Source organism: Pongo abelii, chromosome 7 (genome assembly GCF_028885655.2).
Source record: "Pongo abelii isolate AG06213 chromosome 7, NHGRI_mPonAbe1-v2.0_pri, whole genome shotgun sequence".
NCBI classification, from domain to species: Eukaryota; Metazoa; Chordata; class Mammalia; order Primates; family Hominidae; genus Pongo; species Pongo abelii.
Window position 1 is genome coordinate 1,656,106 of NC_071992.2, and position 24,451 is coordinate 1,680,556.

A 24,451-nucleotide genomic window follows, 5' to 3' on the forward strand; every position below is an offset into this window, starting at 1 on the left:
CGTGGGAGTCAGTCACACAGTTTTTACTTTCACAGAGACAGAGTGTGGGTTTGTATGGTCAGTATGTGTATGTAGCTACCTGAGACTGAGATGAAAATGAGAGATTTTCAGTAACTAATTAAATCTGAATATAATGCATTTCTTAGAAATCTGAAACTTGGTAGCAGAAGGGAAAAAATCAGTGGTTTTCATTGGATTGTCTTAGGGTAAAAGGAAGAGAAAACTTGAGGAACCAGAGTGACAGCACCGAGTTTGCAGGCCTTTAGCAGCAGGGGCTGATACTTTGGGATGATGGGAGTTGTTTCCCACATGGGCAGCGAGGTGCAAATCATGGACACCAGGATGGATAGGCAGACACATGTGTAATCCACGGATCTGGGGAGATCCCTGATACAGGTAGGCAGAGAGTGAGAGAGAGCATTGTCAGATTAAAGAAAAACAACACAGAAATGCTTAGTGACTGGCCAGGTTTAAAAAGAGATGAAAAGGGATACCTGCGAGCTGTTCATAATCGGCCAGGCTGAAATAGGAAGCTTACATTTCACTGGAATTGAACAGCGATGACTGAAGTATTAGTTTTGTCAGCAGCATCACACGAGTGACGGGATGGAATATGTCAACAGAGCTTGGAGACAGTTGTTGAGCAGCTGTCACTCATGGGTGTGCATGCTCCGTGCAGGCCCCGTGCCCAGTCCCTGGTGTGTTTCACTGCATTTCATCCTTGCAAATCCCCTTGCCGTCCTTGTATACTCTGTAAGGAAGCCTGGACTCGGAGGAGGTTGATCATCAGAACTGCGTCCTCCAGCTATGCGAGGAAGGGGTCATGTCTGATCTCAGTCTCTCCCATCACAGCCTGCTCCTAACCTGTCTATGCTCACTGGGGCCATGTGATCTGGGCTGCCACACGTCCAGGGGGATGGTTGACAACCTTTACCAGGAACAGAGGATCTAGTGCTTTCTCCTGTGCATGCTGTGCAGCTCACCGACCTCACTTCATGCTCAGGAGTTATAAAAGCGGTTCATGGCTGAACATCTTCTTGCCAGTCCTATGAGGTGCTGAATAGGATAACACACTGACCAGTCCTCTACTATCTGGGGCCCTCACTGCATGTGGGGTACCTGTTCTGGTGAGGACACACCATGTGAGAGGGACTTGGATCCTGCACTCTGAGAACTTAGTGTAGTGATGAAGCCGAAAACCAAAAATAGCAAAAGAAGGGAAAAGCACAGGGGAAATGCTTCCTAGCAGATGAGAGACTAAACAGGAATCATAACAGGAGTGTGAGTGACTCAGGACCAGAAGAGTCGGGAGACCTTGAGGACACATGGCCCAAGCCAAGACAGTGGCCTGAGCTGAAGACCAGTGGGCAGGGTGCGGGGGTGAGTGTGAAAGAGACGATGCCAGACCCTGAGTGGGGTGTGAAGGGTCTGTGAGGAGACACTGAGTGGGATGAGGGGTACGTGAGGAAAACTGAGTTGGGCGAGGAGTCTGTGAGGAGACTGAGTGAGGTGAGGGGTCTGTGAGAAGTCCCTGAGCAGGTGAGGGTTGTGAGGAGACTGTGAGTGAGCTGAGAGTCTGTGAGGAGACACTGAGTGTGATGTGAGGGGTCTGTGAGGAGACAGTGAGTGGTGTGAGGGTTGCGAGGAGACACTGAGTGGGAAGAGGGTTTGTGAGGAGACACTAGGTGAGGTGAGGGTTTGTGAGGAGATACTGAGTGGGGTGAGGGTTTGTGAAAAGACACTAGATGGGATGAGGGTTTTGAGGAGACACGGAGTGAGGTGAGGGTTTGTGAGGAGACAATGAGTACGGTGAGGGTTGTGATGAGACAGTGAGTGGAGTAAGGGTTGTGGGGAGATGCTGAGGAGAGGTGAAAGTTCTGAGGATACACTGAGTGGGGTGTGAGGGGTCTGTGGGGAGTCACCAAGTGCCGTGAGAGTTGCAAGAAAACACGGAGTGGGGTGCAGGTCGTCAGGAGACAGTGATTGGGGTGAAGGGTCCATGAGGAGACACTGAGTGGGGTGTGAGGGGTCTGTGATGAGACACTGTGAGTGGGGTGAGAGTTGTGAAGAGACAGTGAGTGGGGTGAGGTTTGTTAGGAGACACTGAGTGGGGTGAGGGTTGTGAGGAGATATTGAGTGGGATGAGGGTTTGTGAGGGGACTTTGAGTGGGGTGACGGTTATGAGGAGACACTATGGAGTGAGGGTGGGGAGGAAACATGGAGTCGGGTGGGGGGTTTGTGAGGAGACACTGAATGGGGTGAAGGGTCTGTTTGGAGACACTGAGTGTGGTGTGAGGGGTCTGTGAGGAGTCACGGAGTGCGGTGTGAGTTGTGAGAAAACACAGAGTGGGGTGAAGGTCGTGAGGAGACACTGAATGAGGTGAGGGTTGTGAGGAGACACTGAATGAGGTGAGGGTTGTGAGGAGACACTGAATGAGGTGAGGGTTGTGAGGAGACACTGAATGGGGTGAGGGTTGTGAGGAGACACTGAGTAGGGTGAGGGTTTGTGAGGAGACACTGAAAGGGGTGAGGGTTGTGAGGAGACACTGAGTAGGGTGAGGGTTTGTCAGGAGACACTGAGTGGGGTGAGTGTTGTGAGGAGACACTGAGTGGGGTAAGGGTTGTGAGGAGACACTGAGTGAGGTGTGAGGGGTCTGTGAGAAGAAACTGAGTGGGGTATGAGGGGTCTGTGAGGAGACACTGAGTGGGGTAAGGGTTGTTAGGAGACACGGAGTGGGGGTGAAGGTTCTGAGGAGCTACTGAGTGGAGTGTGCGTTGTGAGGAGACACTGAGTGGGGTGTGAGGGGTCTGTGAGGAGACACTGAGTGGGGTGAGGGTTGTGAGGAGACACTGGATGGGGTGTGAAAGGTCTGTGAGGAATCATTGAGTGGGGTGAGGGTTTATGAGGAGACACTGAATTGGGTGTGCATTGTGAAGAGACACTGAGTGGGGTGAGGGTTGTGAGGGGACACTGGGTGGGGTAAGGGTTGTGAGGAGATACTGAGTGGAGTGAGGGGTATGTGAGGAGACACTGAGTGATGTGAGGCATCTCTGAGGAAACACTGAGTGGGGTGAGGAGTAGTGAGACACTGAGTAAAGTAAGGGGTCTGTGAGGAGACAAGTGTGGTGAGGGGTTTTGAGGCAACACTGAATGGGGTAAGGAGTCTGTGTGGAGACACTGAGTGGGGTGAGGGGTTTGTGAGACAATGGGGTGAGGGGTCTGTGTGGAGACACTGAGTGTGGTGTGAGGGGTCTGTGAGGAGTCATGGAGTGCGGTGTGAGTTGTGAGAAAACACAGAGTGGAGTGAGGGTTGTGAGGAAACACTGAGTGGCGTGAGGGTATGTGAGGAGACACTGAATTGGGTGAGGTTTGTGAGGAGACACTGAGTGAGATGAGGGTTGTGAGGAGACACTGAGTTGGTTGAGGGTTCTGTGAGGAGACACTGAATGGGGTGAGGGGTATAAGGAGACACTGATTGGGGTGTGAGGGGTCTGTGAGGTGTCACTGAGTGCGTTGAGAGTTGTGAGGAGACATGGAGTGTGGTGAGGGTTCTGAGGAAACACTAAGTTGGGTGAGGGTTTGTGAGGAGACACTGAGTGGTGTGAGGGTTGTGAGGAGACACTGAGTCGGGTGAGAGTTTTGTGAGGAGACACTGAGTGGGGTGAGGATTGTGAGCAGACACTGAGTGGGGTGAGGGGTCTGTGAGGAAACACTGAGTGCAGTGTGAGGGGTCTGTGAAGAGACACTGAGTGGGGTGAGAGTTGTGAGGAGACACTGAACGGGGTGTGAGGGGTCTGTGGAGGAGACTCTGAATAGGGTGTGAAGGGTCTGTGGGGATACACTCAGTGGGGTGAGGGTTTTGAAGAGACACTGAGTGGGGTGACAGTTGTGAGGAGACACTGAATGCGGTGTGGGAAGTCTGTGAGGAGACACTGAGTGGGGTGGGGGTTGTGAGGAGACACTGAGTGGGGTATGAGGGGTCTGTGAGGAGACACTGAATGGGTAAGGGATCTGTGAGGAGACACTGAGTGGGATGAGGTGTGTGAGGAGACACTGAGTGGGGGTGAAGTTTTTGAGGCGACACTGAGTGGGGTGTGAGTGGTTTGTGAGGAAAAACTTAGTGGGGTATGAGGGGCCGTTGAGGAGACACGAGGTGTGGAGAGGGTTGTGATGAGACACTCAATGGGGTAGGGTTTTGAGGAGACCCTGAGTGGGGTGAGTGTTTGTGAGGAGACACTGAATGGGGTGTGAGGGGTCTGTGAGGAGACTCTGAATGGGGTGTGAAGGGTCTGTGGGGATACACTGAGTGGGGTGACGGTTGTGAGGAGACACTGAGTGGGGTGAGGATTGTGAGCAGACACTTAGTGGGGTGTGGGGATTGTGAGGAAACAATGCAGTGTGAGGGGTCTGTGAGGAGACACTGAGTGGGGTGAGTGTTGTGAGGAAACAATGAGTGTGGTGTGAGGGTTGTGAAGAGACACTGAGTGGAGTGAGAGTTGTGAGGACACACTGAATGGGATGAGGTGTATGTGAGGAAACAATGAGTGTGGTGTGAGGGTTGTGAAGAGACACTGAGTGGAGTGAGAGTTGTGAGGACACACTGAGTGGGATGAGGTGTATGTGAGGAGACACTGAGTGGGGTGAGGAGTCTGTGAGGTGACTGAGTGGGTTGAGGGGTCTGAGGGGACACTGAGGGGGTGAAGGTTGGGAGGAGACACTAGGTGGGGTGAAGGTTGTGAGGAGACACTTAGTGGGGTGAGGGTTGTGAAGAGAAAATAGTTGGGGTGAAGGTTTGTGAGGAGACACTGCATGGGGTGAGCTTTGTTAGGAGGCAGTGAGGGTGAGAGTTGTGAGGAGACCCTCAGTGGGGTGAGGGTTTGTGAGGCGACACTGAGTGGGGTAAGGGTTGTGAGGAGACACTGATGGGTTTGAAAGATCTGTGAGGAGACACAGATCTGAGTGGGGTGAAGTGTTTGAGGAGACACTGAGTGGGGTTCGAGTCTGTGAGGAGACTCTAAGTGGGGTGTGAGAGGTCTGTGAGGAGGCAGTGAATGAGGTGAGGGATTGTGAGGAGACGTTGAGTGGGGTGAGGGTTATGAGGAGACAATCAGGTGAGGCTTGTGAGGAAACACTGAGTGTGGAGGGCTGTGAGGAGACAGTGAGTGGGGTGAGGGTTGTGAAGAGACACTGAGTGGGGTGAGATTTGTGGGAGACAGTGTGGTGAGGGTTGTGAGGAGACAGTGGGGTGGGGGTTATTGAGGAGACATTGAGTGGGGTAAGGAGTCTGTGTGGAGACACTGAATGGGGTGAGGAGTCTGTGTGGAGACACTGAGTGGGGTGAGGGATCTGTGAGGAGACACTGAACGAGTTGAGGGTTGTGAGGAGACACTGAGTGGGGTAAGGGATCTGTGAGGAGACACTGAGTGGGGTCAGAGTTGTGAGGAAACACGGAGTGGGGTGAGAGTCGTGAGGAAACACGGAGTGGGGTGAGAGTCGTGAGGAAACACTGAGTGGGGTGAGGGTTTTTGAGGAGATAATGAGTGGGGTGAGTGTTTGGGAGGAGACACTGAGTGGGGGTGAAGGTTCTGAGGAGACACTGAGTGGGGTGTGAAGGGTTTGTGAGGAAAAACTTAGTGGGGTGTGAGGGGCCTTTGAGGAGACACGAGGTGCGATGAGGGTTGTGATGAGACACTGAGTGGGGTAGGGTTTTCAGGAGACTGAGTGGGGTGAGCATTTGTGAGGAGACACTGAATGGGGTGTGAGGGGTCTGTGAGGAGACTCAGAATGGGGTGTGGAGGGTCTGTAGGGATACACTGAGTGGGGTGAGGGTTGTGAGGAGACACTGAGTGGGGTGACGGTTGTGAGGAGACACTGAATGCGGTGTGAGGGGTCTGTGAGGAGACAGTGAGTGGGGTTAGGGTTGTGAGGAGACAATGATTGCGGTGTGAAGGGTGTGTGAGGAGACACTGAGTGGGGTGAGGGTTTTTGTTAAGACATTGAGTGGGGTGAGGGTTGTGAGGAGACACTGAGTGGGGTGAGGGTTGTGAGGAGATACTGAGTAGGGTGAGAGTTGTGAGGAGACACTGAGTGGGGTGAGGGTTGTGAGGAGACACTGAGTAGGGTGAGAGTTGTGAGGAGACACTGAGTGGGGTGAGAGTTGTGAGGAGACACTGAGTGGGGTGAGAGTTGTGAGGAGACACTGAGTGGGGTGAGGGGTATGTAGGGAGACACTGAGTGCGGTGTGAGGGGTGTGTGAGGAGACGTTGAGTGTGGTGAGGGTTGTGAGGAGACACTGAGTCAGGTGAGGGGTCTGGGAGGAGACACTGAGTGGGATGAGTTTGTTAGGAGACACTGAGTGCATTGTGAGGTGTCTGTGAGGAGACACTGAGTTGGGTGAGGGCTGTGAGGAGACACTGAGTGGGGTGTGAGGTGTCTGTGAGGAGACACGGAGTGGGGTGAGGGTTGTGAGGAGACACTGAGTTGGGTGGAGTCTTTGAGGAGACACTGAGTGGGGTGTGGGGTCTGTGAGGAGACACTGAGTGGGGTGTGGGGTCTGTGAGGAGACACTGAGTGGGGTGCGGGGTCTGTGAGGAGACACTGAATTGGGTGAGGGGTCTGTGAGGAGACACTGAGTGGGGTGAGGGTTGTGAGGAGACACTGAGTGGGGTGAGGGCTTTTGAGGAGACGCTGAATGCTGTGTGAGGGCTCTGTGAGGAGACTCTGAGTGGGGTGTGAGGGATCTGTGAAGAGACCCTGAGTGGGGTGTGAGGGGTCTGTGAAGAGACACTGAGTGGGGTGTGAGGGGTCTGTGAAGAGACACTGAGTGGAGTGTGAGGGGACTGTGAAGAGACACTGAGTGGGGTAAGGGTTGTTAGGAGACACTGAATGGGGTGAGGGTTGCGAGGAGACAATGAGTGTGGTGTGAGGGGTCTGTGAGGAGACACTGAGTGGGGTGAGCGTTTTTGAGGAGACACTGAGTGGGGTGAGTGTCTGTGAGGAGACACTGAATAGGGTGCGGGTTGTGAGGAGACACTGAGTGGGTTTAGGGTTTGTGAGGAGACACTGAGTGGGGTGAGGGTTGTGAGGAGACACTGAGGGGATGAGTGTCTGTGAGGAGACGCTGAATGGGGTGCGGGTTGTGAGGAGACACTGAGTGGGGTGAGGGTTTGTGAGGAGGCACTGAGGGGAGGGGTGTGGATTGTGAGGAGACATTGAGTGGGGTGAGGGTTATGAAGAGACACTGAGTGCAGTGGGTTCTGAGGAGACACTGATGGGGTGAGGGTTGTGAGCAGATACTGAGTGGGGTGAGAGTTGTGAGGATACACTGAGTGGGGTGAGGGTTGTGAGGAGATACTGAGTTGGGTGAGGAGTCTGTGAGGAGACACTGAGTGGGGTCATGGGTATGTGAGGAGACACTGAATTGGGTGAGGAGTCTGTAAGGAGACACTGAGTGAGGTAAGGGTTGTGAGGAGACACTGAGTGGGGTGAGGGTTGTGAGGAGACACTGAATGGGGTGAGGTTGTGAGGAGACAGTGAGTGGGGTGAGTGTTGTGAGGAGACACTGGGTGGGGTGAGGGTTGTGAGGAGATTCTGAGTGGGGCGAGACGGGTCTGTGAGGAGACACTGAGTAGAGTGATGGTTGTGAGGAGACACTAAGTGGGGTGTGAGGGGTCTGTGAGGAGACACTGAGTGGGGTGAGAGTTGTGAGCAGACACTGGGGTTAGGGTTTGTTAGGAGACAGTGGGGTGTGAGGGGTCTGTGAGGAGACACTGAGTGGGTCACGGGGTCTGTGGGGTGTCACTGGGTAAGAGTCGAGGTTCTGTGAAGAGAGAGTGAGTAGTGATTAGTAGGGGTGTGTGCACATATCAGAGGAAAGATGGTTTGACCTTTTTGCCGTATGGCACTTTTCCAAGTGCCTGTCTGTTGGGTACTGATTTTGGTGGATTTGGTCAGCAAATTGGTGGTGACTGTTCATTGTTTTATGGTTTCTGTAAAGGGTTTAAGCTTCCCAAATTAGTCTCACAGACCTGGATGAAATTCTGTTTTTTGCTCTGATGATCTGTTACTTTTGTCTAGTAGTTAATTTCTGAAGTTCAGTTTTCCTTTTCTTTGAAGGGTGGATTTTAATGTCTATTTCCATCTTGCTTATCACACCAATAATGGTTCAGTGAAGTCCTGTATAGCAAGGTCTCTGTGTTGTGTTAGCACAGTGCTGTCAGTTTCAATTAGGTGATAGCTGGAATTAGGATTAGAAACTTAGCAGTATTTAGGATTTCTGCATTTTTTCATGCAGGTTTCTTTATTGTAGTCATGATTCACATCGATTTTGTTTTCCTCCTGCCAAATGTGTTGTCCCTGGGAGTTTTCTCTTGAGTGGTTAAATGGAAGGTATTGATGCTCTTTAATTCTTGTTCTCCTCTAGAATTGAATTAAGGGAAACATAACTCTAAAATGCTGTATATTAAACATTCTTTGCATGCCTAATTTGGGGGTGGAAAAAGGAAAATGTTCTTTTTGAAATAAAGAAGGGTTGTTCTTTACTTGGAAAGTACCCTTGATGCTGGAGGACAGAGGATCCTGTCCCATCCCCATTCCCGGTGAGGACATGAGAAAGGTCAGGCTGGGCCAGGCCCAGGCACCATCCACAGCTCTCCAGGCTCAGGCCTAGGAGCCTCTCTGATTGTCCTCCAGCCCTGGCTTTGTCCAGTTGCCCCGTGACCTTCATGCCGGGGATCCTCCCTGTGGGGGCTGCCTTCAGGATGGATTTCTCCTCTATGACTTTAGGTCAGGCTTCTCAGGAAGAGAGTGACACTCTTCCTGAGCACTGGAGGCTCCCTGTCCCACCCCTTAGTGGGCATACAATTCGATGTGTCAGATTGAACTGCCAAAAAGACTGACATCACATGCAGTAGCCATGAAACCCAGGAGATTGGTTTTGTTTTTGTATTTTAATATTATACCTATTCCAGATCTTTTGACCTGATACTATATTAGTATCATCTCAGGACTTTAAAAAATATACATACATAATATATATACACATATAAATTATATATATACATAATATAGGTACACATATCAATAATATATATAGTATAATATATAACATATTATATATATTATATGTATATATACACAAATACATGTTTATGTTTGACCCCCACAGCTGTGACTCAGGAGCCTTGGGATAGTGTTTGGGAATCTGAATTTCAGAAGAAAGACTGGCCTGGGTTTGATGATGGGAGGGGTTGCTTGGCCTTTGGGTTCTAAGCTCTCGTTTGAAAGGGAAGACTCTGTGCTCTGACGTTTCCTGTGAATCAGTCAGCAGCAGCAGCTGCAGCTTCCCAGCTTCTAGCTTTGTGCGTGTGTGTGTGCGTGCACGCACACGCGTGCGCACCCGTGTGTGTGTGTGTGTGTGTGTGTTTTTAATCCCAGCTACGTCTGTATTTTTTTAATACATCAGTTTCTTCTTTGGGTATTTTAGAAGGGTTGATTTTTGTCTTTTGGGAATGGAATAATCCTTTCTCTAAAAAGAGTAATCTCTCCCTTGTTAATCAGGTTTTGTAAATCTTGGTTGCCCTGCAATCTTTTTAACCAGAGAAATTTCCTTTGTGAAAAATGCTTTTTGCCCGCTAGGTGGCAATGCAGTCCGTTCAAATAGCATAATCCAGGGCTGCAGGTAGCCTGATACTACACTGGTGTATCCGTGTGTGTGCATGTGTGTGTGTGGTGTGTTTCTGTGCGTGCACGTATGTGTTATCTTGCATGTATATGGGGTGGCGTGCCCCGGGCATGTGTTCATATGCGTGGGTGTGCATGCTGGTTTAGGAGCAACTCCATTGCCCTATTTTGCTCTGTTTTCCGTGAATTGGCAAGTTGAAAGTACAATGATCACTAGCTGGACTGTGTTTAGAATGAGGAAAATGCCGGGCGTCCTCATTGGCCTTTCACAAGATCTTACAGCCACAAGTCGATTGTGTGTGCTTCAGTGATGAAAAGCAAGATAGAAAATAACGTCAGGTTTTGATTGCAAACATGTCAGATTGTAGAGATTTTTTTTTTGCACCTCTAAGTGACATGAATAATTTACTGTCCACATTCTTGGCCTGATAGGTAGATCTTTGGATGGTTGAAAGATCTTTGCAGAAAAAAAAAAAGATTCCTCCACATTCCACAAACTTTGTTTTCTCAGAACTTTGGAATAAGGATTTTAGATAAGTGTTGCTAATAACATTCATTGATCAAGACTGGAACTATTTTTTATCCTGAATTCATAGGAAGTATCATCTACCTGAATGTTGGATACATAAAATACAATCAGTTAATTCAGTATATTATCGTTGCATAAGTGAAGGAATTTCTTTTCAGTGCTGTAATTTTTTTTGTCCCAATGGTAGTTATAGTTCATAGTTTGAGGTTTAAGACATTATATAATTGTATTAATGGGGCAAAGTATGTTTTGTACCTGTAATGTTATTTAATTAGGCTACCCTTATGCACTGTTTTCTAAAAATAGAAAAGTTATTTATCAGCAAGCCTCAGCATAGAAGTAAAATGTGTCTGTATGTATTATAAAGCAGTTTTCTATCATTGTACTTTCAAATTTCCAACAGGTTGTAAGAAGATATATACTGGGTTCAGTTGTCGACAGTGAAAAGAACTACGTAGATGCTCTTAAGAGGATTTTGGAGGTACTTAAATGTCATGTTACATAATACATACATTTTTATTATTCTTTCTTATGTATATACATTTTGATACATAAATGCAAAGCATATATGTTTATGAAACATAACATGCAAATTTGAAAAATTCTCAAAAGGATCTAAGTATTGTGTCTGTATATTGACATCAAAAGTCATGATTTATTTTGAAATAAATATAATTTATGTAAGTGAATATTTACATTCATTTATCTGAGCTTTAAAAATGTCTGGGCCGGGCTGGGTGGCTCACCCCTGTAATCCTAGCACTTTGGGAGGCTGAGGCAGGTGGATTGCCTGAGCTCAGGAGTTCGAGACCAGCCTGGGTAACACAGTGAAACCCCATCTCTACTAAAATACAAAATATTAGCAGGGTGTGGTGGTGTGCGCCTGTGGTCCGAGCTACTCGGGAGGCTGAGGCAGGAGAATTGCTTGAACCCGGGAGGCAGAGGTTGCAGTGAGCTGAGATCATGCCATTGTACTCTAGCACGGGTGACAGACTGAGACTGTCTCAAAAAAAAAAAAAAAAAAAAGAAAGAAAGAAAAATGTCTGAAGCAGCCGCGCCCCCATGGAACATGCCTATTATCCCAGTTACTTGGGAGGCTGAGGTGGGAGGATGGCTTGAGCCCAGGAGTTTGAGGCTGTGGTGAGCCACGATCGCACCACTGCACTCCACCCTGGACAACAAAACGAGACCCAGGCTCTGAAAAAGAAAAGTCTGAACTGTCTTTGCTCATTTTGTCTTAGCAATATGAGAAGCCGCTGTCTGAGATGGAGCCAAAGGTTCTGAGTGAGAGGAAGCTGAAGACGGTGTTCTACCGAGTCAAAGAGATCCTACAGTGCCACTCGCTGTTTCAGATCGCGCTGGCCAGCCGCGTTTCCGAGTGGGACTCTGTGGAAATGATAGGTGATGTCTTCGTGGCTTCGGTAATTAAGTCGGGACACCTGGATGTCCACGGGGCTCTCCATGCACCTGTCCTGTCTTCCCTTCTTAGGCTGATGTTTTGCCCCTGAGCTCCTGCAAGCTGACTAGTGTGCAGTTCTATCCAAAGACCAGGCTGAAGTTGCAATGCCCCGGCCAAGCGTGTGCACTAGGGAAATGATAAATGGATCTTTACCAGGGAGGCCAAGGCTTTAGAAAGGCAGACGCTCCAGACAAAAGCTATATCTGAGGACATTTAAAAATATGCACTTTATCGAGTCTTGGATGCCCCATTAGATGATTTGCTGAAGCTTTTTGTTGTTGAACAAGGATGCCGTGTGTTTGGCAATGTTGTAAAATTGCCATTTTTAAGCCCTCACACAGGTTCTCTTCCTGATCTAGGTGTCACTTTCTCGGTGCAGAATTATCTGTGCCTGGGAAAAATAGAAAACACATGATGGGAAAATTCCTAGATGTTTTCTCAAACTTTTGCCCTTGGCTGTAGCTTCTGTTGTGTAGATAACAGGCTTTTGGCCCTATGCTGTGACACAGGAATATGATGTTACAACAGCTTGCATTAACTCTTCCTGGCAGGAGAAAGGGTTAGCTGCCTGGAAACCACTGGTGGTTTCTGCATGGGCAATTTTGAGTCATTTTATCCTCACTCCGTGTATGAATCATACTTAGCGTATATTGGTTGGATTCTACCTAGATGTAAAGGATTATGAGTGAAACAGATTGGTTTCTATAATTATTTAAGACTATGATGCTATCAAAGGTATATAAGCTTGCAAGTTTAAAAAAAAGCGTTCCTCTTGTTAAGTGAATGTTATAATAATAATACGTGAAATGTTTTCCTATATAGTTTGTATATGTACTTGATGAGGTCTATAAATGCTTTGAATAAATATGGAAACAAAATTCTTACAAAGATATTTGCATAATACTGTTTATGGATCCTTAAAAAAAGAGAAATATTGGATATTTATTTTGTTATTGGATTTTTTTTCTGGCTGTTTTATATATTAGGTTCAACCTTATCACTGTTCTTTAAATACCTACATTCCCAACATTTTTAAAAATGCAAACAGATTTTTTTAAGAAATAGAATTTTGATGAAAGCATTCCTGCTGTCAATGCCAGTCACACCAGAGCTCTGCCATCCATCCTAAAGGATTTACGGTTTCTTAGAACAACTTAGAGTGATTTTTCTCTCTTTGAATATTGACAGCAAGGGCAAATGTTTCTGCCTCTTAACAGAAAACCTTTGTGCTTTTAGGAAAACGAACATGTGTGGGGCATTGTGTGTTACGCCAGAGAAGCAGGATCAGCCCCGGCCCCCAGCCCCCATTTCCAGGGTGTGGTTGAGGCCTGTTTCTCAGGATATTGGGCCCACCATGGAATGAGTTGCATGACTTTCTTGCCTGGAGGTTGAACCCACCAAGTGAGACTTGGCAGGAACTTAAAATCACCATCCTTATTTGTCTGTAGTCAGGACATTCTTAACTGAAACCCAAATTACCATGGTTTTGAACAAGGATGTCAGAAAGTGCTCTGGGGTCAAACAATAAGATCAAACCAGCAACTTAACTCCTAACAAGCTTGCTTAAAGAAAAAAACTCACACAGTCATAATAAAGTTTATCTTATGAAAACATCACAGTGACTGAAAGAGTATTTTGAGGGCGAGTTTCAAATCTTCTGTTTTATGTTGGAAAAGGGATATCTGGACTCTGTGATTTCTCTCTGAATTTCCTCCTGTGTTTCAGTTTTCTAAGTCCATGGTGCTGGATGCATACAGTGAATATGTGAACAATTTCAGCACAGCTGTGGCAGTCCTCAAGAAAACATGTGCCACAAAGCCCACTTTTCTTGAATTTTTAAAGGTAAGCACATTTTTTTTTCATTTGGGTTTTAACACCATCTGATAACAAGTTACATGTCAAACCTTGGCTCTGAATGCAGTTATTCATTATTAAGATTTCGGTACCAATAATGCCTTAGGTATTGGATTAATGCTAGAAATGAAGATGAATTTTAGGTCCTAATGTAGCTTTTTGAAAACAATTTTATTTGCACATCCTTAAAAGTGTATCAGCAGATAGACAGAAAGAAAGTTAAAATCAGATCCCCAAAAAAGAAGTCAAGATCGGCCCAAAGTTACCTTTTCCTCACTGTTCTTCGGTATGGTATTAGGAATCAAATAAACTAAACATCTCAATTCCAGGCCTCTTTGGGATCGGGGATAGGCACCGGCCTGGAGAGTCAGAGCCTGGAACGGGCCCTACCTGAGGAGGACGCAGGCTGTGTTCCTCCCAATGCTGAGGACAGCACTGATGGCCTTCCTCAGTGGTCTCTGACCTGGCAGTGATGGGGAGCATGTCCCCTGATGGGTGTGGGTTAGCGTTATTTAATCAGCAGGCAGGCAGGGCTTCCCCAGTCGTGGGATGCGTGTCCGAGGCTGTGTTCTGACAGTTCGCTGCACAATGAACCAGGCTGAAACCCCCTTCAAAGACATCCGCGGAACTGAGTCTCCTTTGTGGAGCTCCTCATTTGCATGATAAACCCCGGGGACAAAATGTGTTCTTGTTACTTGGACTGTTTCTTGGAAACTGCTGCTACCTGGAGCGAGTGAACACAGGGCAAGTATTCTTGCCCACAGCAACGTGTCATTGAAGCTGGAATATTTTCCCTCTGCCTTATCCAGCACGGCAGCTCTTGCTCCTCCTGGAGCACAGTCTGTGGCCCATGGAGGTTTGCTAAGGGATCAGATTGCAGTTCCCACTCTGGACAGTTGTGGGCTCTGTCCTAAGGCATCGGATCGCAGTTCCCCCTCTGGACAGTTGTGGGCTCTGTCCTAAGGGATCGGATCACAGTTCCCACTGTGGATAGTTGTGGCCTCTGTCCTTTGGCTAGGGAACCATCTCTTTCTCTTGGGGAAAGAAAACATGGACTCACCTAAGAGCTCACTCCCTCTGGGGATTTTGTTGTAGTCCCATTAAGGATGTCAGCCGTGGCCGTGACCGCAGTGCCCACTCCTCAGCTCGGCGGCTGCCACGTGGCCTTGGGAGATAGACTCTCTCGTCCCATTTCATAGCTCCAGGACCTGAGCCCCAAAGAGTCAGGTGCCCTGTGAGCTGAGAGGCCGGGGCACAGCCAGGTCTGTGCTGTCGGCCCTCTTCACCACACAGCCCCCTCAGCAGAGGGAACTGGAGACTCCCCCCAGGTCAACATTGCCCAACAGCCTTGGTAGCAAATGGCCCCACTGCACATCCCCGATGTGCTCAGGGAGAGGAGCCCTCAGCCTCCAGGACGTCCTTCTGCCCATGGCACCAGAAGAGGTTGCCAGCCTTTTCTGGGGACCCACTGTGGCCAGAACACAGACACCCAAAGACAGCCCCTGGAATCTGCCCAGTCCCCTGGCCTGGGGAATTCACCCCCGGAGCTGAGGCCAACATGTGAGGCCCAGCCCCTGCAGCAAAGCGGAAGCCCCTAGAGCAGGTGTTGAAAGTAGGTGGAAGGTATTTGGCCAAGTTTCTTCTTGTAGCTGAAGACAAGGTGCAGGCTTTTGACTTTCCCGAGTGTTCAGTGTGGTGGGGAGGAGGCAGCCCCAGGGGCAGGGAGGGCATGGCAGCCCTGTGGGGAGGTGACCCCGGTGCCTTCCTCCACAGCAGGAACAGGAGGCCAGCCCCGATCGAACCACGCTCTACAGCCTGATGATGAAGCCCATCCAGAGGTTCCCACAGTTCATCCTCCTGCTCCAGGTAAGTGCTTCACGGAGACCTCCTCAGGCTAGTCCTCTGGCTCGCCCATGACTCATTTGAAAATGGCGTCTGTTCCTCCACTTTGGAGTGGCTGCCCCTCGGGCCTCCCCATCTCCTCTCTAGGCAGTTACAGGAGGTGGGGGGTAGAGGCAGGTGGAGACCTGCGGAGAGTCACCCTACGCCGGGGGCAGCTGTAGGGCCCAGTGCCTGCGAGGCCGGCCTTGGGGGACAGAGGGGATGGGCTGTGGGGAGGGGTGTTCGTGGCCCCTGGCCCGCCTCATGCGCTGTCTTGCGGGGCCCCAGCACTGGGGGGCCGCAGGGCTTGGTTATCAGTGGCCCACAGGTCACGGCTCCCTTCTCCAGTGTGTCTGTGTCTGGTCTAGAATCACATGAAAAATGATTCTCGCCTCTGTGCCCAGAGGGGATGAACAGGCTTGGAAAGCTAAGAATAGATTTAAACAAAACATACCCATCACTGATTTAACAGCAAATCACCGAGGACAGGGAGATGCTACGATGGTGAAGACACTTTCCACTGGACCCTCATTTCTCTAAACTAAGGATTCTCAATTGGATACCTGTGGCTGTGAACAGTAGGCCTGTTCTGAGTGCTGACATGACATCTCACAGTGGACGGCCTCTAGGTCACGTGCTGACATGACATCTCACAGCAGACGGCCTCTAGGTCACGTGCTGACATGACGTCTCACAGCGGACGGCCTCTAGGTCACGTGCTGACATGACATCTCACAGCGGACGGCCTCTAGGTCACGTCTGATGCAGTGTGTGGTTGCCTGCTCATTTTCCGACCTTCCCACATACCCTGGAGCCCAGGTGACCCTGTAAGCTGCGGGGCTCAGCACCCATTTATTTAAATGAATGCCATGCCTCCAGGGAGGATATTTCAAAGGAGAGTCCATGCTGGTTTCTGCCTGTGTTGATTTTTCAATGATTGCGCAGCTTGCTTTTTCTAATTAAATCAGAGGACTTTGCTTGGCCTGCCTGCTTATTAGAGCCGATTGAAGATGAACTGGTGGAATCATGGCCAGAAATGAACTGGCGCCTGGGAAATAGTGTGAAGTCCCCTTCCACTGAGGCTTTTATTTTTATTTTTGACCAACCAAATCCATGGCACATTCTTTTGAAATAAAAGTAGTCATCAAAGTACGAAAAAGGATACACACTAAAATATCAACATGGGCTCTTTCCATGGTCAGGTTGATGGGTCATGTTAATTTTATCCTCTCGCTTATATTTTTAACAATGTACAGTTTGCCTGTATACAGCATTAATAACAAAAGCTGTTTTTTCCCTAGATCAAAATATTCAAAGTGTGTTTTATTTCTTTAGCTGACAAATATGTACTGAGTTCTAATACATGTGAGACGCTGTTGGTTTCCGGCAAGCAGCCACAGACGTGATGGATGAGCTTCCTTGTGTGAGGGAGTCTGGCGCTTGGGAGGAAGGGGGTCAGGCTGCCTGTTAGACATTAGTTATTCAGCCACAGCTGGGAGAGTGTCACCAGGCTGTGAACCATACAGGCGGGTGAACCGGCCCACACACCCTGTGTAGCCTCCTAAACCATACGGGTGAACCAGCCCACATGCCCTGTGTTTAGCGATGCGCCAGTGAGTCCCTGGGTCGTTCTTGGTCACCAGGGACAACAGCAAGCACTGACTGTGTTGTGAGGTCACGCACGTTGTTGGCTTTCTATGATGTATCAGAATACTTTTTAAAATTTTTTTAATTTATTAAATTTGGATATAATTTTCAAACGAGCTTGTTAGGTTTTGGTTAAATATAAATAAGTAACTACAAGTATGTAAGTAACTACTTTTGCCTAGGTATTTTCCAAAATACATTCTTTTAGACAGAAGGGGTGGGTGGGGCTGCTGGAAAGGGAACAGGAGAGAGAACTGCAGGGAAAAGCCTCCACTGGGATTTTGAGGAGCCCGAGCAGCTTCCACGTTTCCATCCACCTTCAGCCGCCCTAGGGAGGTCGTTGCCCCTTTTTTATGCGCTAGGAAACTGAGTTATGCTCTAGGAAACTGAGGTTTAGGGAAGCTGATGATTCTCCCAAGGTGACATAGCCCGATAGATGTGCTGGGATTCTAACACAGTTGTCCAGCCACAAATCTAGTACACTGTCCACACCCCAAAAGAATGCCAGCCAGGACTTTGGGAAAAGCAGCGGATGGAACACTACAGACATGCACTGTCGGATGGGCACGGCCTGCCCGTTACACACTGCGCCATTTACAAATCTGTTTTTGTAAGAATTTTGTACGCTCTTTTCTTTTTTGAAAACATACTTATAAATACTTAAGTTCTCTGAGGAAGAACATTCTTAAACTCAAAATTCCAGTTATGTAATAAACTCAGGAACTTGGGTGTCAAAAGACTTGCATTTAGAAAGATTCAGTGTGCTCTTCCAGATCGTCACCGGCAGACTTATGTAGGTCAGTTTGCACACAGCTGTCCCCGTCCTCCTCCCTCCTTGCCTCCAGAGACCCTCCTTAGAATTTCCCACACAGGGTCTGTTGCCCCTGAAGGAGAAAATGGTCTTTGCCTTGATCTGACAAAACAAACTGCAGATCCTAGATGTGCCGAGCAGTTTCCCTCAGGGACACTTTTTGCCCACATTTGATGAAACCCTGGCGCATCCTAGAGTGTTCTCGGAGGGGAGCAGGGTGGGTCCACGTACTTCGGAAGAAGCACAGTTGGAAACAAGGCGGTGTCTGTGTCTGGAGTCATTATGTGGATGTGCCTGAGGGGCTCTACCTCAGGTATGGGTGCTCAGGGCACCTGGGATTGGGCGAGGAGATGGGCTGCAGAGAGTCAGCAGGTACAAGCACATACCCTCCCTCCTGCCTTCTGCAGTGGTCCGTGTGCTGAGTGTAGGTGGATGGGGAGACAGTGTGGAGAGGCCTGGACACCCTCTGTCCTCTTCCTCCCAGTGACTCTCCTGGTCTCTGCTCTCCGGTCTTGCCTGCATTTTTCCTGGTTAGTGCTCCCAGACCTTCTTTCTAAGACAGGTGCTGTGAAGCCACAGCTGTCCCCTGGCTCAGGCAGTGAAGCCAGCTTACCCTGGCTATGCTGGTACTGTCCGTTTCTCCCATGGATCCAGAAACATCCATTGGCCCTGTGACATTTGTCTTACTTTATCCCAGCTACCTATTTCTCTCCGTTGTTGTGCAAAGATAAGTAACAATTTCTGGTAACAACAGCAGTGAGAAACTTCACTTTTCTCCTTTCCTGGGCCTCCTTGGGTGGCTGCCAGCCCGGTGGATGCCCCTGGCTGTGCTCAGTGGCCCCACGGCATGTTGGACTCCACCCTGTGCTGGCTGCTGTCTCCATCGCACGCCGAGTCCCCAGTGCCACCACCAGTGTGTGGTTTTGGTGCAGAACTAGTGTTAAGATTGTTCTTTTTTGCCTTGATAGAATTCGTTGTGACTCATAGGAAAACAAATGTATAGAATAGTTTATGTTCATTACAAACTGGAAACATTTGATCATTTATGCAGTGTCCTTTCCAGATTTTAAAAAAAGGTTTAAAAAGATAAGCACACTGTTGAATTCCATGACTGCTAATATTCGTATAAACATGGAAAAGTTGGTAGGCAAGATGCAGAACCACATTTTTTTTTTTTCACTCTAAGTTCTGGGATATGTGTGCAGAATGTGCAGGTTTGTTTCACAGGTATACATGTGCCGTGGTGGGTTGCTGCACCTAGCAACCTGTCATCTAGGTTTTCAGCCCCACGTGCATTAGGTATTTGTCTTAATGCTCTCCCTCCCCTCAGCCCCACCCCGCGACAGGCCCCGGTGTGTGATGCTCCCCTCCCTGTGTCCGTGTGATCTCATTGCAGAACCACATTTAATTCTCAGAAAGAGCGATTCAAGTTCACGTTTGCCCCTTCAGCAAACGTCAGTGTGTCGAATGTGAACGAAAGCTGGGAAACAAAAGGCCCTGCCTAAAACCAAGGTGACAAAAGTGTCCTTTTGTTATTGCCTGTTAACATTTATCCTGTGATTGGCAGCAGTGCGTCATTTTTTGCTGGCGGTTGTTGTTGATTTGTGCCACATACCCTCACTTTGACCTCCTCGTGCTTGTCTGAAACCTTAACTGGGAGAAGAGGTAGCTCAACTCCCTTTTTTTTAAAGACTACTTTTTAAGAGAAATTGTAGGGTCGCAGCAAAATTGAGTGGAAAGTACAGAGATTTCCCATCTACCCCTCCCCCAACATGCACAGCCCCCCTCCCCCCACATCTCCACCAGAGTGCATTTGTGACAACCAGGAGCCTGCGTGGCCACGCAGCCACTGCCCAGTGGCCACAGTTGCAGGAGGGTGTACCCTTGTGCTGTGCATTCGGTGGGTTTGGATGAACATTTAGTGACATGTACCCACCATGATAGTGTGATGCATCTTTGCCGCCCTAAAATCAGTTCCTTTGTCAGTGTGAGAGAGACTCAATCCTGCTGTGTGAGTTGACACCATGGGTGCAGTATTCGGCACCACAGAACTCCTGCACATTGGAAACTGGGAGACTGGTGTTTTGAAGAAAGTAGCTGGACCCATCTGTGCGTGGGTTCATCTGTCTGACTCAACTTGAGAAGGACAATCTATCATCATCATGAGCATCGTTCCAAGTGCACAGTATTTCTGAGATTGTGATATGTTCATATTTAGCGTTTCCTTTATTGTGCAGTGCTATTTTTTCAATTTTGTTTTTGCAAAGGAAGCTGTTCATATGTTCAGCCAAGTCGTGACTCACTCAGCTCATCATCCCTTACCAAGAACTGACTTTATTTTTCCCCAGGATGATGGATGCCACTGCCTCCTTTCCATTGTCAGCTGGCGGGTGACACGACTGTTGTTGCACTGGGAGTGTGCACGTGGTAACCGCCCACCTCTCCCCTGTTGCTTGTAGGACATGCTGAAGAACACCTCCAAAGGCCACCCCGACAGGCTGCCTCTTCAGATGGCCCTGACAGAGCTCGAAACACTAGCAGAGAAGTTAAATGAAAGAAAGAGAGATGCTGATCAACGCTGTGAAGTTAAGCAAATAGCCAAAGCCATAAACGAAAGATACCTGAACAAGGTTGAGAGATTTTCTTCAACTCTATTCCAAAATTATTTTTGCTTTGTGCTAATAAGGTGTCGTTGTCCAGCAATACTAATCTTTTGGATCGTTTGGAGTAATTCCCTTAGCCCAGAGTTCTTAACCGGGGTGGATGGAGGCCTTCGGGAGAGTCTCACCAACGTGGAAATTGTATGTAAAACCTTAACAGCCTGTCTGCATTTTCTTAGGAAAGAGATTCATACATTCATTAGACCCTCAAATAGATCCAGGACCTCCCAAAGGGTTAAGAGCAACTCCTTTAGCTTAATTTTCCTTTCAAAATAACTGTATTTAATTTCAGATAGTAATAGTTAAAGCTGAAAATATTTACAGGCTAGGCACAGTGGCTCACACCTGTAAGCCCGGCACTTTGGGAGGCTGAGGTGGGAAGATCGCTGGAGCCCAGGAGTTCGAGACCAGCCTGGGCATGATAGTGAGACCTCATATCTAAAAAAAGAAAAAAAAATTATCTGGGCACAGTGGCATGCACCTGTATAGTCCGAGCTACGTGGGAGGCTGAGGCCAGAGGATTGCTTGAGCATGGGAGGTCCAGGCTGTGGTGAGCTGTTATTGAGCTGCTGCTCTCTAGCCTGGGTGATGAAGCAAAAGCCTATTTCAAAAAAAAAAAAAAAAAATCACAAACATTTTTTGTCTTCACCTATGCATGGGCTAAGCTGCATTGGCCATGAAAAGAGATGCAGGACCCAGAGGGCGGCAGTTCATTTGCCAGGCTACATTTCAGCTTGATGCTTATATAACCATAACTACTTGTCTGCAGCAGTACTCTGATTTTATGTGGGCTTTCCCGTATTCATTGAAGGCCCTGGCTCACAGGGAGATGGTAATTTGTATGAACTGTGTTAAGTTATTGCATCTAATATTCATTATTGCTAAAAATCATTGTTTGTTTTGTCATTAGGAGTAGTTTCTTACATTACAATGACATTCAGTAATTTAACTGTGCGAACTTTATGGTAATACACTTTAAGCCACATATTTTCCCCAGTTCTCCAAGTGTTTTATGTAGGAACGTTTATAAGCAGCAAATTGTATTCAGTTATATTCTTGACATGGTTGATGTTATTTAAAATCATGCTCCCTGTGGCACTTGAACCTCTGAATCCACATGGGGCACGGAGCAAGCCCAGAGGCCCGGGAAGAGGGGATGATGCTTCACACTGAATGTCACCCACACGCCTCATCGTTCCCATGCACTTGGCAAGGACAGTCAGGGAGGCGGGTGTCTCGCTGGTTGCTCAGAGCTGGGCAGCAGCGTAGATTTAGAATCAAATGACAGCACAGACCACCAGGGCTGAGGACTCTGTTTTTCTTGTGGGCTGAGTTTTTATAAGTATTGGCCGGGTGCGGTGGCTCACGCCTGTAATCCCAGCCCTTTGGGAGGCCGAGCTGGGTGGATCACTTGAGGTCAGGAGTTCCAGACCAGCCTGACCAACATATCGAAACCCCGTCTCTACTAAAAATACAAAGAGAAACAAATTAGCCGGGTGTAGTGGCGCACACCTGTGGTCCCAGCTACTCGAGAGGTGGAGGCACGAGAATCAATTGAACCCAGGAGGTGGAGGTTGCAGTGAGTTGAGATTGTGCCGCTACACTCCAGCCTGGGTAACAGAGCGAGGCTTGGTTTCAGAACAAACAAACAAAAAAGGTAGGATGACTTCTACATCGCATACCATTGTCTTGGTTCACACAAAGCGTCTTTCTGAAGAACTGATGGTTTTGGTTTGGCTCAGTGAAGTAAAATATGGCCTACCTTAAGAAGTTAAGATAGTCATTTAACTATGCTTAATTAGGTTTACTTGGGGAAAAGTAAAATTAAAAAACAATTCCTTCCATTCCTCACCGTTCCTGGTTAATGTAGTGTTTAAATCACGGGAGGGCCAACTGTGCGGTGAAAGTCTGTGAGGAAGGAGGCGGATGTTCAGCGCAGTCACGGTGAACATAGGAACGATTTCCGTAAAGCGCTCAGTTTGGAAAAGTCACCCTCAGACTCCATACCAGACTTTTCCTTGTCTTTTTCTTTTCCGGGTAAACTCAACTGTGGTCCCTGCGCTGTGTTTTGAACGTCCAGCTTCTCAGCAGTGGAAGCCGATACCTCATTCGATCAGATGATATGATAGAAACCGTTTACAACGACAGAGGAGAGATTGTTAAAACCAAAGAACGCCGAGTCTTCATGTTAAATGATGTGTTAATGTGTGCCACCGTCAGCTCACGGTAAGTGCATTTAATTCTCTATAGTAGTCCTATCATCATCACATGTTACCTTTGCCTAAGGGCACATGAATGACTTTGTTAATTCTGTCACTCAGACTGAGCTGGTTTTTTGTGCCAAAGCTCAGTCCTGTGACTAAGGGAACCCTTGTAACAGGCAAGCTTAAATAGATTCAGTGTAAGTCACCAAGGCACTGTTAGTAGAAGTCAAGTACGTAGAGGCTTATATACTCTTCAAACAGGGCTGATGGTGGAACTAGAAACTAAATTGAATTTCTTCATAACCCTCCTAAATCAAGAGTTCTTTTTCTTATGGTTTAAATTCTCTCTTTACCTGCTTCTCTATAAATATATTTTTGATAAATGTTTAAATATAATAAAGTTGGGTATATTCATATTTATTGTAAACCAAGAAAATGAGTTATTTTCACTTAAAATAGTTTTATATCAGACTCGTTCTCCAACACATGGAATATTGTAGTTAGATGAGGATATGTGGGAAACTAAAAGGTCTTCAAATATAGGTAGATGATAAGGGAATTGATGTAAAATTAACTATAATACTCCTGGTGCTGTAGAAAATAATGCAAGCGAACGTGGTGCCGATTCATCATGTCTTGCGAGAGTCAAGTGTTGAATCTTCTGGAGTTTTGAGAGCCAGTTGCTAAACATTTGGTAGCTTGAAGTCATCCACACGGGAGCATTTACACCATGGAATTTGCCCAACACGATGTGTTAGGAGCCTGTCCTCCCAGTGAGAGCCAGCTGTTAAACGTTTGCCAGCACACCACTCAACATGCCCTATTTTTCATGCCCATCACCCCCATTTTCCAGCGGCCGGATATATCTGCCTGCCCTCCTCATCTTGCCTTAGAGACCCAGGCAGCGAGGGTGTACAGGTTAACACTCAGGAGTCGGACTCCTTAGCGTGAACTCCAGCTCCACCTTCTCTGAACTCTGAAAATTACCCGCTCTGACTATGCCTCGGACTCCTCATCCGTACAATAGGGTTGATCATAAAAATAATGAGGCCAGCGGTACGCTCTCGTGGGGCTCTTCAGCGATCAAGGTGAGGACGTTCATTAAGCTGCCTCAGGGCACCTGGCACACGGCACTGCCCGCGAGGGACAGGTTTTCATTGTTGCTTTTCATCGTCCTCACTTACTTTGTGGCAGCTACAAAATAAGTCCAAAAAATATACGAGTCTTTAATGATACTCCTCCTTGTAAGAGAAAGAACGCTGTTCATTTGACTCATACCCCATGGCTCGGCCGTCACTGTGGATGCCTGGCGACAGCCGCAGGCCACCTGCCTTCTGTGTGCAGAAGCGAAGCCCACTGCACCCTGCGTTGGAGAGGAGCTGACGGACTGGGGCCATGGAATGTTGCAGCTGGAGAACTCCAGGTGTGGGCTGCTCTAGAGGATGCTTAGAATTGCGAGGATGCAGAGTAAGGTGTCTCCACCCCTGTTTCCCTGGTGTTATGAGGTGCTTCCCACAGTGTGGAGACTAATGGTGTTTATCACTTAACAGTATGGCTTCCAAGTTTAACTGTCCCAGAACCCCCCTCTCCACGTAACACCTGGAAAGTTAGTTTTCAGTGAAGTGGCCCCAGTGTGGCTGAATCCACCCAGCTCCTCACCTGCAAGTTGGCCCACACAATGTGTCAAGTTGGGGACATTAATGCTTGTCCCACCTGCCCTGGGA

General features: G+C 48.1%; 1 protein-coding gene across 4 annotated transcripts in view; it reads left to right on the forward strand.

The window, feature by feature from the left end:
- ARHGEF10 (Rho guanine nucleotide exchange factor 10) overlaps positions 1–24,451 on the forward strand; it is a 142,263-nt gene that overhangs the window by 63,123 nt on the left and 54,689 nt on the right. For all 4 annotated transcript variants that reach the window (XM_002818763.4, XM_024251597.3, XM_024251598.3 and 1 more), the window contains 6 exons: positions 10,615–10,692; positions 11,453–11,632; positions 13,396–13,512; positions 15,298–15,390; positions 20,323–20,493; positions 22,604–22,749. In XM_002818763.4, coding sequence (XP_002818809.4) covers positions 10,615–10,692; positions 11,453–11,632; positions 13,396–13,512; positions 15,298–15,390; positions 20,323–20,493; positions 22,604–22,749 — 785 coding nt within the window. The remainder of the gene's footprint in view (positions 1–10,614; positions 10,693–11,452; positions 11,633–13,395; positions 13,513–15,297; positions 15,391–20,322; positions 20,494–22,603; positions 22,750–24,451) is intronic.